The sequence below is a fragment of the Centroberyx gerrardi genome, chromosome 16 (assembly GCF_048128805.1).
Source record: "Centroberyx gerrardi isolate f3 chromosome 16, fCenGer3.hap1.cur.20231027, whole genome shotgun sequence".
Lineage (NCBI taxonomy): Eukaryota > Metazoa > Chordata > Actinopteri > Beryciformes > Berycidae > Centroberyx > Centroberyx gerrardi.
Genome location: NC_136012.1, coordinates 26,577,479 through 26,591,552, shown reverse-complemented (window position 1 = coordinate 26,591,552; position 14,074 = coordinate 26,577,479). Strand labels below are relative to the sequence as shown.

The 14,074-nt window shown below is 40.6% G+C and overlaps 1 protein-coding gene across 1 annotated transcript in view; it reads right to left on the bottom strand.

Annotated features, from left to right (window-relative positions):
* Positions 1-6,277: 6,277 nt before the first annotated feature.
* The window catches only part of htr4 (5-hydroxytryptamine receptor 4), a 258,947-nt gene continuing 251,150 nt past the window's right edge, over positions 6,278-14,074 (bottom strand). Inside the window, exon 12 of the mRNA XM_078289033.1 lies at positions 6,278-6,365. Coding sequence (XP_078145159.1) covers positions 6,278-6,365 — 88 coding nt within the window. The remainder of the gene's footprint in view (positions 6,366-14,074) is intronic.

Genomic DNA, 14,074 nt, shown 5'->3' with positions numbered 1-14,074 from the left:
CAAAGAAAAAAATACATGCCAAGCCACAAAGTCTGCCTCCTTTTATATTCAGGGGGAAAACAAAACATCAGAAGCATATGCTGGAGAATGCTTAAAATAAATGTGTGGGTTTAAAGATGCTGAAAACATGAACATGATTGCTTATAGAAGGCTTAATCCACAGCTTCAGACCCTGTGGCACTGTGTATCATGTGTCTTATTTATTCTCCAGTCTTTGTTCGGAGCCTCTTCCCCCTTCGCACTGCGGTGAAAGGTCGTGTCAGCGAAGGTGAGCGGCTAAAGGACAGAGCGAGCGCGACTGCTTGTTAAAGTCGACCGCAGGGACAAGATAATCTAACAGCTTTTACAGAAAAATATACCATTATTATATACAGTTAATGCCACTTAATGCCACCAGAACAAGCCTCACAAAACTCCCCAAAAAGTCAACATTCTGAATTTGCTTAATTGGCTGATTTGAAATGGAAAAAAGGGCCCAAGATGCAGCTTTAAGCTGTTTCTAAGTCTTTTGTTGTTGCATTGTGTGTAAAAAAAAAAAAAAAAAAAAAAAAAAAAAAATCAAACATTTTAAAACATTTTCAATCATAAATAATTTATGATTCAAACTTTCATTACTTTCACTGCTTTTAAGCTCCATTTGCGTTATAACTGAAATACATAATCAACAAAGGGAATCAATATCATTAGGAAGTTTAGGTCAATCTGCTCTGACTGTACAAAACATCAAGACTGGCTGCTCTCAATGGAACAGACTGACAGGCGATTGCCCATTATTGATTTCATCAATGAAAGTCATAATGAAATGAAAAATGACTTTTTCACCTTGTTAACTAATTTCCATGTCATAATTTATACCTATTTAACAAGAAATGAAAAGAATCTTTGTTTTCTTGTATTTTTACATCAAAATCCCATACTTCTACTTCCTGAAAAATGTATTTTTAGTGTATTTTTATTGGTGACTTCATGGCGTACCATTAGGCGTATAGCCAATAAATTCCAGCCAATAAATACCATCACAGATTTTTTAAACAATCTGCCCCTTCCATCATATAAAACTTCCTTTTTCTCCCTAGATACTGCTATCCCATTGGTTTACACTGTCAGCCACTTTTAAATTACCCCTACACGTGTTATGTACCATCGCAACGTTCTGTTTCAACTGGAAATACGTCAAATTACGGAAGCAAGATGCTCAAAATGTCTTTTCATGGTAAATTTAAATCAACACATAGGTCATACAGGGGAGATATTGGAGAGGAGACGAGTTAAAAAGGAGAAAACTGTGATGAGGATTGTGCGAAAGAGGTTACTACTCATATTTAGGAAGGCGGTCCTAATGTTTTGTTCAGTCAGAGTGTAAAATGTATACAAAGAAAACAAATAGGTCTTCATTTTATCATTTTAAGAGCATTGGAAATACATTGGACAGTTGAGAATAAATAATCTCTTAAACTCGAAGGTGTGGCACAGCTCTAAGGAGCATCCACAGGTTGTTAGTGAAAGGGAGATCAACTTCTTAAGGAATAATAATATGTTCTATATTAAATTATTCACCTTTTAGCATTAATAAAATATATCTGGTCTCTTATAGGCATGAGATTGCTGAATTTACCTTCCTTAAAAATCACAAAAAAGTGCTTGTGCTTCAATTATGGAAGAGGTCACAGTTTGAGAGAATCAATTTTGGAAAAAAAAAGAAAAATAAAAGACAAAGAAATACATAGAATGCTTCATCATTTCTATCAGTGAGTGTAGGAAACATATTTCTCTTCTTGTCTATGATTGGATGCTGAAGAATTGAAAGCCATTGTAGAAGCCTCCCTTCATGTGTGTGTCCTGCTTTAGTGCTACAGACAGTTCTTTCCTGAATATTACACAGTAGAACTAAGTTAATGTACGATACACAAAACAATTTGTCTTCACTGACAAGTTACCAGACCGTTCCTCACACCCTCAAACAGCTGAAAACTGAGCAAAACTTGATTTTTCCCAAGCAATTCCTCATGGGAAATGGAGCAAAAGTGCAGCAGTGGTTTAGCGAGCATGCAGTAAAAAGACTTACAAAATGGCTTCGTCTGTATCTGGATCCTTGTCCACATGTTACACTGATACAGTTTAGCCTTCAAGCAGTAGTGATTGAGCTGAACCAACAGCAGAATGAGAACATCTGATGGAGAAATCGTTTTGAAGATGTGAGTTTGACATCAAAGCTGTACCAAGAACGACAGGGAAGATTCAGAATTACGTCTAGTATTTTGCCATATTCGAGCCACTTAGGGGTGTTGTGAGAAGGCAGACCGCCCTCAAACTGGAGGATCCGGTTTCAAGCCCCCTTTGACATCCAGCATCCTCCCTGCTGAAGTGTCCTTGAGCAGGAAACTGAATCCCCACCAGCTCCAAGGCTGCTGCTGTGCAGCAATGAAGCATCACATTATTTCTGACTCCCTCTCTGGCCTCATAAACTGGTGTTTGTTTGGACAGTATGATGTATGATGTGGTGATTAGTAGGGATGGGACGATATATCGAAATTCAATATATCGCAATACAAAAATGTGACAATATGGCAGTCAAATGAGACGGCTTGCCCATCACAATTTCACAAGCTCTCCATTGAAATTATATTATTTGCAGTTTGTAATGACATTTTGAAATTATTGTTTACATTCTAGCGAGCCAGTGCCATCACTAGAGAGATTTGTGGCTCAGAAATAAACATAATTCTGCACATAACTTTTATTTATTACATTGTATCGTGGTTGTATTGAATCGTAAATCTCTAGTGATTAGTTGTGTGTTTATTTTATTTGAAACGCTGTCTGCAAACCCAATTTCCCTCCAATTTCCAGGACAATAAAGACTTGAATTGAACTGAATTGAATTGCACAGCATGTGTGACGGCTGACCTTGCCCCTTTCCCCTGACTCTCTGTGCTAGATAATGATGTATTCTCCTGATATTTATGTATCTGGAGTAACATGAGAGCTGCTGTCATTTCCTGGGTTTTCGGTCTAGATGGAAGTTTCATCAGAACCGTGACGCCCCGAGTGGGTCAATGGGCTTCTGCTTCTGTCTTTGTAATTACACTACATGCCCCGTATTTCCAGTGAGGAGGTTTTCGGCTTTCCTTGGTGCCAGCACATCAGTGCTCAACAATGTTTTCACCTGATTAGCTCATCTGAGAGGGCTTTTCTTGTTCCTGTGCAACCCATTTTAGAAATGGGTTTTTTTGCCAGAGTGCTTCTGTTTTCTATCTAGCGGCTGTGGCATTCAGCACAAAGGGAATATAATATGGGTAAGGCGGAAATTAGGACTATTTGTTTACATTTGCATCGTTATGAATAATCAATGGGAAAAATTGATTGGGTGGGTATGCATGTGGCTTGGATCCTAATCGAGGAATCTGCACACATTTTCAATCAGTATCGGGTTTTTAACACAACGTGAAATCTCACAAACATCAAGCCATAAACCAAGAGGAGAAGCTCCAAAGCATCTTAGCATTAAAATCATCTTTGTTCCTTTTAATTCCAAAGCTGAGCTTCGCATAATGCCTTTAATAAAGCATAGAAAAGAGAGTGGTAGCCATTATAGAAACCCCCTCCCTCCCTTTATACATTTATCCTGCTTCTATCCTACATTACTGTATACAGTGGTAGCCATTGTAAAAGCCTCTTCATGCATCTATCCTGTTTTTTCATCCTGCATTAATACTCCAGGCAATTCTTTCTTGAATGCTGTGCAGTAAAAATAAGTCTATTGTGAAAGAAAACTCTTTATGTCGTTCAACCAGCTAGTTTCCAGACCAGATATTTCTTTTGACTTCAGACCGCTGAACAGAGAGCAACACCTGATTTCTCCAAACAGTTCCTCTTAGGGAAGGAGCCAAAGCACAGCGGCGTTTCAGCAAGCATGCAGTAAAAAAGTGGGACTTCTACAATGGCTGCATCTGTAGGAGGGATTTGAAAGTATTGGTAAGTTCTTCAGTTTGTGACAATGATTCATTTTCATTGTCTTAAGTCCCGGGTGCTTTGGATGCAATAGAGCGGCAGCAGCATTAATTAACACTGTGTGGAGTCTAACTGATGACTCATCATGTAGCAAACTCCAGCTTTTGGGGGCCAGTGGCCTTTTAAGCAAACTTCTGTGCTGTAAGCTTTAAGTATTCAAGGACAGCAGAGGGAGATAGCTTTTGCGTGGGAATGGAGGAAATTAAGTGGCGTGGAAAAAGGACAGAGTGTTGCATTACGGGCGTCAGGTAAACAGTTGGCTTTAGGGTTCAGCTATTTGCGTCTCAAGGATAGATTCTGTGTTTATATGTTTCCCATGAATATAAATGAATATAAACAAACGCAAAGATTTCTGGTACATTCTTTGATGTGGCCTCCGAGGCAAGGAGAGTCGGGGGAATAAATGGCACGAGGTTACGATGGACTGGGAACAAAACAGCATGGGATGATGAGGTGGAGCGCTTCATACATACTAACAGGGACACACTGATGAAAACACACTCGTATGGAAAGGAAGACACACACGCACACACTACCAGTGGAAAGTTTGGACACACCTGATTGAATGTACTATTGAATGTTTTTCATTCTCTTCAAGCCATTTTGATGTAAAGGCTTCTGCTTAAATGCTTGAAATGAGTTTCTTAGACAAATATAAATAGTGAAGTTGATCCTATGTATGAAAGCCTTTGCCTTTCCATCTAAAATATAAGATAATATTGATTTGTTTAACACTTTTTTGGTCGCTGCATAATTCCATTTGTGTTATTTCATAGTTTTGATGTCTTTGCTATTATTCTAAAATGTGAAAAATAGTAAAACTAAAGAAAAATGTGGTGTGTCCAAACTTTTGACTGGTAGTGTCATATGTTCACACACTCTTAGACACACACACACACACACACAGACAAAGGTATATTACTAGAAAGTGATAGACTACTACAACCGTGTACAAATTGCTCCAACATCCCCACAACACCTCTTGAATCATTCAGCTTTGTTATTGCATGAAACTTCTTTTCAACCCTCTCACACAGGAAAGGACACTGACTGAACCGCGTGGAATGATGAATTGTGCCATAATGTTAGCAGCCACTGTAGTAACGCACTTAGACAGTTTAGGTCAAGGATTTAACCTACGCCGCCTCGCTATTACTTTTCTTTCGCGTTCGTTCGGCTTTGTGAGGATTCAGCAAAGCCGGGAAGGAAGGAGAGGAGAGGAAGAGGAAGAGGAAGAGGGAATCTGCTGTGTTCTCCAGCTTGTGATTTAGTGTTGGAGACCTACAGAGGCTTCGCTGGGTGTCAAGGCTAAGACACTTAATGTTTACAAAAGCAAAAAGATCCATTTAGAGAAAGGCTTGAAGAAATGCAGTGCTGGAAAATCAGTGGGTGGATCTGTGGATGTGTGTATGTATGTTTGTGTGTGTGTGTGTGTGTGCATTAAACACTGCCTACTTTGATCAATAAAGCTTATTCGAAAAGTTCATTTTGGCCAAATTATTACACTCATTGTTTTTTGACACCCCTCTAAAATGAAATTTATAGTCGATCTTCCTTGTTTTGTACCCAAGCATCAGAAAACAACAGGGAGCATCATATAATCATCAAAACAAGTCCACGGTACGTAATATCAAATAGCTTTGGCAACATAATTCACCTCCACGACTCCCCAACACAGTCAGTGATCACATCTCGCGCTGTGAGTGTTAACAGAGACGTCCGGTACGCTCTTTCATCCCAATGCTCCGCTGCTTTTTCCGGCTCCGACGCCAGAATCAAAGCCTCGGATTCTCCCAAAGGACAACCTGGACTTCAACTGAAAGAGAGAGGGACCCACGGGCCTCAGCATCAGAAGTGCTGATGGGATCAGATTCTGGCTCTGGTTCGGTTTCTGTGGGTTTGTGGTGTTGCGGGCAGGAGAACGAGCGTGACACAGAACCGGCATCAGAGAGACAGATAACTGGTTTTGCTCCAGTCCACCAGCTCCCTGCTGCCTTTTTACCACCGCAGCTCAAGTTTCGGCCGAGCTCTGAACTCACACCCCAGACCCAGCAATATGTAGTTCCTCGCCCGGACCCGACTGAGTCCTGTCACGGCTCCGGTTTGGAGACGACAGCGGGCCGGCTATAGCGGATTTGTAGGTCTAGAAACCAGGCTGTGGTGGATTTCCCAGCTCTGGATGCAGGCGGGCTGTGGTGCGTGGTGATGGTGGCGGAGGCTGGTCCAGCGCTCGGTGGTGGAGATGTGACTGAGGAGTCGGCGGCGGTCAGAAGCAGGACTCGTGGGACTCTGTTTCGTTGTGCAGAGACTTTTTCTCCTGCTCCGTGTGGTTCCCGTTGTGAAGGACGGAATACCTGAGAGAGAGAAGGATAGAGAGAAAAAGAGAGACAGGGAGAAAGAGGAGAAGAGAGGGGAAGAAAGAGATTATTTATCACTTAAAGGGGCATTTCTATAATCTATGACCTTTATCGGCGACCAGTAGGAATAACAACAACATCGATAGAACATATTTCCTCCTACACAAGTCTCCAATAAACCCCCCGCCCAACAAATTCTACTCATCCCCTTGAGCTACGGTGGCCTGTAATTGACACAAACAATCAAGTCACATTTCCCGAATAGAGAGGATGAAGCTAGTTAATTAGAGCAGAGATCCAACAGAAACATCTAGGGAAGAGGTAATATATCAGCATGCTCAATACTGGAATAATAACACTGCTTTGTCATCGGGCCAGAAAGCGAGATTTGAAAACCAGAAATCTCTGCACCTGGTGAAGTCATCATTGAATCATTGGTATTGACCAATCAACCCACCAGATATATTATAGTGCTATGGGGCAGGAAAATCTTACTTATTATCTTACATATTGCCTCTTTAAGACACATACTGTACTAGGCTTGTGTAAAAAGTAAAAAAGAAAAAGAAAAGAAACTCATATAGTTGTAGCCATTGCAGAAGCCGCCTTTCATGCACATCTCAGATCTGCATCAGTACTATTTATTGTGGAAATCTCTTTTCATGCTTTTATCCTGCATCTATCCTACATTAATCCTGCAGCCAATTCTATCTTGAATGTTGCACATTACAACCCAGTTAGTGTATTCTAACACAAAACTCTAGTGTCTCTCAAGCCACTAGTTACCAGATCGTTCCTTTTAACTTCTGACAGCTGAATAGAGACCAAAACCAGATTTTTCCAGACAATTTCTTTTGGGGATGGAGCAAAAGGTGCAGCAGCAGTTCAGCATGTATACCATGGAAGAGTAAGACTTCTGCAGTAGCTGCGTCTGTAAATTTGTTCAAATTAAAATGCCAGATCCCTGATCTTCCCAGCCGCTTAATGAACGCAAAAAATCTCCATCTTAACAAGTCATTTAGTCTATTATTGAGTCCTAAATTCGTAATTTTCTTAAAGTAAGTGAAAAAATATGACAGTGGGTTGAGGTCATTTCACTTGTTTCCAATGCAAATCAACTTGTTTCAAGAATTTTGTAGAATCAAGTGTCATTTTCTTAATGGCAGTGCAGTGATCTGCTTTATTCTGACTTGTTTCAACAGACTAACACTCATTTCTAGAAAACTCCCGAAACAAGTGAAGCTGCATTGGAAACAAGTTGAGTTATCTCTCCCCACTGGCAGAATGTTTCTCTCGGTTTCCCACAAAAATAAGATCTGAAGGCTGAATACGAGACTAAATGACTTGTTAAGATGGATGTTTTTCGCAGTGCAAGAGCAACCGCTGCCACATCACAATCGATATTAGACCCGGCGCTCTGTCTCTCGAGCCTATTCACTGCCAAACAGTTAAAATGTGGATCCCCGTCGTAAAGTGATAATTCACTTAGTCAAAGCCTCATAACATTCCCCTGACTGAAAGTGAGTCATTTCTCAACATCGTCCAATTCCCGTTTACTGGAAAAGCGTTCAGGAGCCTCGGTGTAGGAGGGTGATGGAGAGAAGTTGTCAAAGCTGACCGCCGTTTGACTTCCATACCAGACATTAGCGGGACTAGAAGGACAGATAATAAAATCCAGATAGAGGAGACAGACAGAGACAGTAACCTGACTGTCTAAAAGGCTTTTAATGTGCTCTGCTTTAGTGGTTTACCCATCATTGTTGGATTCATGCTTATTGAATGTGTTGAAAATCCAAATGTGCGTGTGCTGAATATAAAAACACATGTTCCCCCAACTAACCATGTCTTGAATTCAGATTTTTGATGCGGAACAAAAGTCCGAAGGAGTCAATCCAATGTTTTCATTTTAGTAATTTAGCTCAAGATCCAGAGAAATATATACTGAGTGCAACAGTAGAATAAGCTTAAATTCTTAGATCACCGAAATGATGAGCAACCAATGGTAAGGTGTGCAAGGGGGAGAGGTCACAGCACCCTCAAAATATTCTTGTGACCTTAGATCGTATTTTTATTTCCTTTCCTAGCACATATTTTTTACATGATCATTCTAAGGAGAGTGGTGGAAGGGAATTTTTGGTGTTTTCTGAGAGGAAATTAGAGTGAGTAGCGTATAAAAATGTGGGAGAGGGGAAATAACTCAACTCAATCCATGGATACTGAATGTGTTGAAAATCAAAATGTGCACATGCCAAATATAAAAACACAACCAGCCAACCAATCAACCGTTGTTTCTCCAAACCAAAGTTTCTCCTGCATGATGCAAAATCCAATGAAGTGTGTGTTACATTAATCTTAGTATGTTCAGCTAATTCCTTCAGGCAAGACATTTGAGCATTGACAAAAAATGCGTGTGATGGAAGGGGAATAATAGAAAACGATGGTTATTTACATGATGGAAAAACCAATGAGGCATATGTCAAATCCAATCAATACATTAATTTATGCAGGCAAGCAATTCCAATTGACAAATACAATTGCATGAAAAAGTCGAGGGTAATGTGCAGCAAATAAACAATGAATTGTAAGTTAATTTAATCTGTTAAGATAAGCTAATTCACTCAGGCAAGCAATTCCAACTTGACAAATACATAAACTGTATGCTACTGCTGTAAGACCAGGGTCATGTGAAGCAACACACAATGCGTTATAAATTCAATTCATCCTGTATATGTGAAGCTAATTTGATCAAGCAAGCAATTCCAAAAACACACATTACCAGCTACAAGAGATGAACGCTGTCCAATATGTAAACATAATTGTCTCAGGAAAGCACTCTTGTGTCACTAATGCAAAATAAAGCCAACACAGCTATTCTCATGAGCATAAAGCACATTTGTTAAAGCTTGATAAAAGAGAAAACCATTATGCAGCTGTAATGGGCCTCGCTTGTATAGTCTGGGCTTAATTGCATTTGAATGAGAGGAATGCCTGCCTGTGGTATATAGTAGTAAGTGTCCTGTATGTGTGTGTGTGTGTGTGTGTGTGTTTGTACAAGCATGCATAGATGTATGTGCATGGGGATACATTCATGGGTGTGTACATGCAGGCGTGAGTGTGGGTGTGTAGGTGTCTGCTCGCATATAGGCATGCATGTGTGTGTGTGTGTGTGTATACATGCATGTGTGTGTGCGGCACATGCGACCACCACAGAGCCTCACCACAGGCTAAACCCATTACGAGCTGTTTACACAAACACCCCGACCAAAGACACTTCCTGCTGCCAAACTGGCCGTGAAATGTACTCCGCCGAGCCGGCTCCTCCAGACAGCCTCCGACATTCAGGGCTTTCCAGAAGGAAACGTGCTACAGACTCTCGATGGAGCGGAACCCTAAATTGCTGCCACATTGCGGTGTTTAACCCTCCGCTGGCCCGTGTGTGGGTTGTGTGACGGGATCGCTGCAGCCAAAAGGTCAGAGAATCAGGCTTGTCACTGGAAGGTTGTTAGTTTAATTAGGCGGCTTCTTTTAGCGAGTTCAGTAACTCATATTTTTTCAGGCGATAAAGTCGCTCAATCCAGTATAAACGAATGGCATTGCAACATCTGATTATCGAGGCTACGCTTCAAACAGCCTCGCCATTCAGTTTCAGGTGCAGTCACAGGTGCAATGAATTATGGTCGTTGTAGTTCACTAGCACGCTTTTAGCGCTTGGCGGCATTAAATCTTGATTGTTTGAAAACTGCATCAGTGAGAATCACCAGCTTCATGAATTATGGCACCGAAATGAGTTGTGTGCAGGCCGCCCAAATATTAATGTTGTATGGGAAACACTGTGGTTCTGTAGAGGAAGAAATGGAAAAGTACCTATACTAAGCAACATTCCTATACGCTCACTTAATATGTGACCTTTGACCCATATTTACACCTTAAAGTATAAGGAAGGTTTTTTAATGCATTGCTTACCGTCAACAAATCCTATGAAAATAACAAAATCAGCAATGATTTTGTTTTGCCAACAAGTCTCGTCCATGTAGCCGGTGCCCAATGCAGCCTCATGTCCCAGGAGCCATAGAACTTCATTGTATTAAAAAAATGGACTTTTTCCTCAAACAACTTAATAAGCCTGTAAACACTTTGTGATCTCAGGAAAGTAGTTCCGTAGCACCGAAAATAGTCCCCGTCGTAATGAAGAATTTGTTCCCATTTGAATTTGATTTGGTAATAACTATAACAGTCTGACTTTTCGTGGTAACAGTTAGCGATTTTTAAAATGTAAACTATGTCTTTGTGAGCTGTATTTCAAGGTTTTTAGCTTACAATTGTAGCCAATGACTTCCGGGTTGACGGCTAAAAACGGAACATGGGAAGTCAGAAAGTAACGGGAGTAGAGCAAACGCATTGTTGATTTTGTTATTTTCATAGGATTTGTTGATGGTAAGCAATGCATTAAAAAACACCGGCCTTATCCTTTAAGTACCTAAAACTCAGCAATACTGAATCTGCTTCACCATTATAAGATTAAACACTAAAGTAACATCTTCTCTTATTCATATGACCTTATACTTTTTTCCCCAATAGCTTTATTATTTTCTATCTGTATTAACATAATCATGAATATTCAACACTATAAAACTCTGTGTGATCATCCAGATTTTGAGTTTCTTGGCTCCCGACCTGCAGATTGAATAAACTGTCAAACTGACACTCTCTCCTCCTGAGTTTTTGGCTGGGAAAATCTGTGTTCGGAAAGTGATGGAGAAACACTCTTCCCTCCCTCAGCAGCTAGCACTGAAGTGCTCATGAGCAAGGCACCTCGGCTGCTCCAGTAGAGCTGTAAAGCTGTGAATGTGTGTGCAACTGTATGAAGGTGAAGCAGGGTGATGAGGGAAAAAGATCAAGGTGCTCAGTCAACTTTCCCTGGATAAATAAAGGTTAAAAAACATGATGATGAGACTGAAACAATCTAACTACACGCTGTGAGTGAGAATGTTTAACTGCCAGCAAAGATGTTTGATTTTCATGTAAAAGAAATTGAATAAAAAAGACTTTACGGGTTTATGACTTTAAGGTTTACGGCCCTGCTTTTCATCCATAATGATGTAGGCCTATATGTGAGGGAGGAAAGGATGAAACTTTCACATTTAGAGCACTCAACCTTCTTATAAACATTCATTAAAAACCCAAACTCATGCACATGAAAGTAATCTAGTTATTCATGTGCACAAACCGCTAATGTATGTGCTAACTAATGTATATGTTAACTAATGTATGTGCTAACTAATGTATGTGTTAACTAATGTATGTGCTAACTAATGTATGTGCTAACTAATGTATGTTGTCTTCGGGTTGGCCTTCATGAAATCCTGCAAAATGTTAGTGTATTCATTTGCATGTTTTTTTTGTTGTTTTTTTCAGACTAAATAGAGATTTGGAGCAGGACATGTGGCTGGATCCCATCCTGTGTTTATACATGTGTGTTTGCAGACAGCTGATCCAACAGGCCAACTGGCACAGCAGGAGACACAGAACAGAGATTTACTTAATGAGGTCAGAGGAGAGAAACACAGAAGGCCAGGATTAGAGAGAGACAACATTTTCTTGTTATTCTGGGCAGCAGGGTGGCACAGAGGAGCGTGACTGTCCTTAAATTGGCATTGGGAAGCATCGGCTCTGCTGAAGCGTGCTTTAGCAACACACTGAATCCCTCTCACTACTACTACTGACCTCTGACCTCTGACCTCTCTGTGGAGCGGGGCAAGCAAAGAGAACATTTCCTGATGAAGATCAATATAATATGACATTATTATTTGGACTTTTTTTTCGAACAGGTCACTTAAGAACTAGAAAAAACCTAGAAGACGATATATTTTCCCTTCTATTATTAGTAAGAAATACAAAAAAACAACTCAGATTCTACAAATATATTATTGTATTATGTATTATTGTAAGTCACTTTGGAGCGTCTGCTAAATCAGTGGTTCTCAACGTGGGGTCCGGGGACCACCAGAGGTCCTTGGGGGGGTTCCAGGGGGTCCCAATTGATGACTTCACCATTATTTCATTTACAAGAAGTGAACACAATTAGAGAATGTAGAAGAAAAGACTATTTTGATCATAATTTCTCTGTTATCTCTCTGCCTACCATACAGATAGTGATGGAATTCTGGACAAAATCATATCTAACAATAAAAATATTCTCAGATTTGGGTCCAAGAGACAAAATCTCATCAAATGGGGCTCTGTGGCTCTAATGTGGAAAAAATTAGGGGTCGTTGATATGAAAAAGGTTGAGAATCACTGTGCTAAATGACATAATGTAGAAGACAATCAATAGAGCTCAAAACCTCCACCAACGCTGAACTAGCAGAGCTGCAGCCTCTGTAACGGCTTATGTTTATAGTTTGTTTTCATTTGTATAGCAGCCAACTTGGAAGTCTTGGATGTCGGACCTTCCCACCAGCACATGAACGCAGCATAACAGTTATTACAGATGAAAAACAATAATCACCTAATGGCAGAAATCCCAGATTCACCGCCAGAATCTAATCAACTGATCGTTTGGGCCAAGAGAGATCTGATCCGTTTGTAACTTTTTGAGAGACAGACAGACAGACAGACAGACAGACAGACAGGCAGGCAGACAGACAGACAGGCAGACAGACAGACAGACAGACAGGCAGGCAGGCAGACAGACAGACAGGCAGACAGACAGAGAGACAGACAGACAGACAGACAGACAGACAGGCAGACAGACAGAGAGACAGACAGGCAGACAGACAGACAGACAGGCAGGCAGACAGAGAGACAGACAGACAGACAGACAGACAGACAGACAGACAGACAGACAGGCAGACAGACAGGCAGGCAGACAGAGAGACAGACAGACAGGCAGACAGACAGGCAGGCAGACAGAGAGACAGACAGACAGACAGACAGGCAGGCAGACAGACAGACAGAGAGACAGGCAGGCAGACAGACAGACAGACAGACAGGCAGACAGCGGTGAAAACATAACCTCCTACCGACTTTACTGGCAGAGGTAAAAGTGGCAACACTACAAACTAAACAAGTCATGCCTGAATACAAACTGCCTGTGTATTGAAGTTTTAACACTACAGACATCAGATGTGTAGTTCACTCAAGATGTTTGAGGGGGCAAAAATTCACACAAACTTGTCCACAATGCAAATCAATAGAAAACATAGATATTAACATAATAATCACCAACTTGGCACTGGCTCTATTTTCATATACAGCTCTCTCTGGTCAACTTATTTGAGGAAAGAGCTAAAATCATGAGGAAGGGGAAGGGCGGATTACTGAGGTGTGATCTGTTACAAAATTTAAATTATCAAGACTTATTACATCACATGAAATGCAACAAATAAATCTTTGTTTATTTATATCTGAGACACACACACACACACACTCTGTTTGAATGGGCTTGGTGCTACTGAGTCACACTTATCACTGGTCTCGTGTTTCATTGAAGGCGTTTCATCCTTGCTTATCAACACTAGATAATCTCGACTCTACGATGCCCTTACTCCACTGCATTAACCTGACAATTAACCTATGGAAATGAACACTGTGCCAGGACTTTATAAAGCGTGTACTTGCTTTGTGTGCTAAGCACATTATGTATGAAGGAGATTTTCATGAAGTACTACCAAAACTTGATAGTGTTGTTACAAAAGCTTTCCACA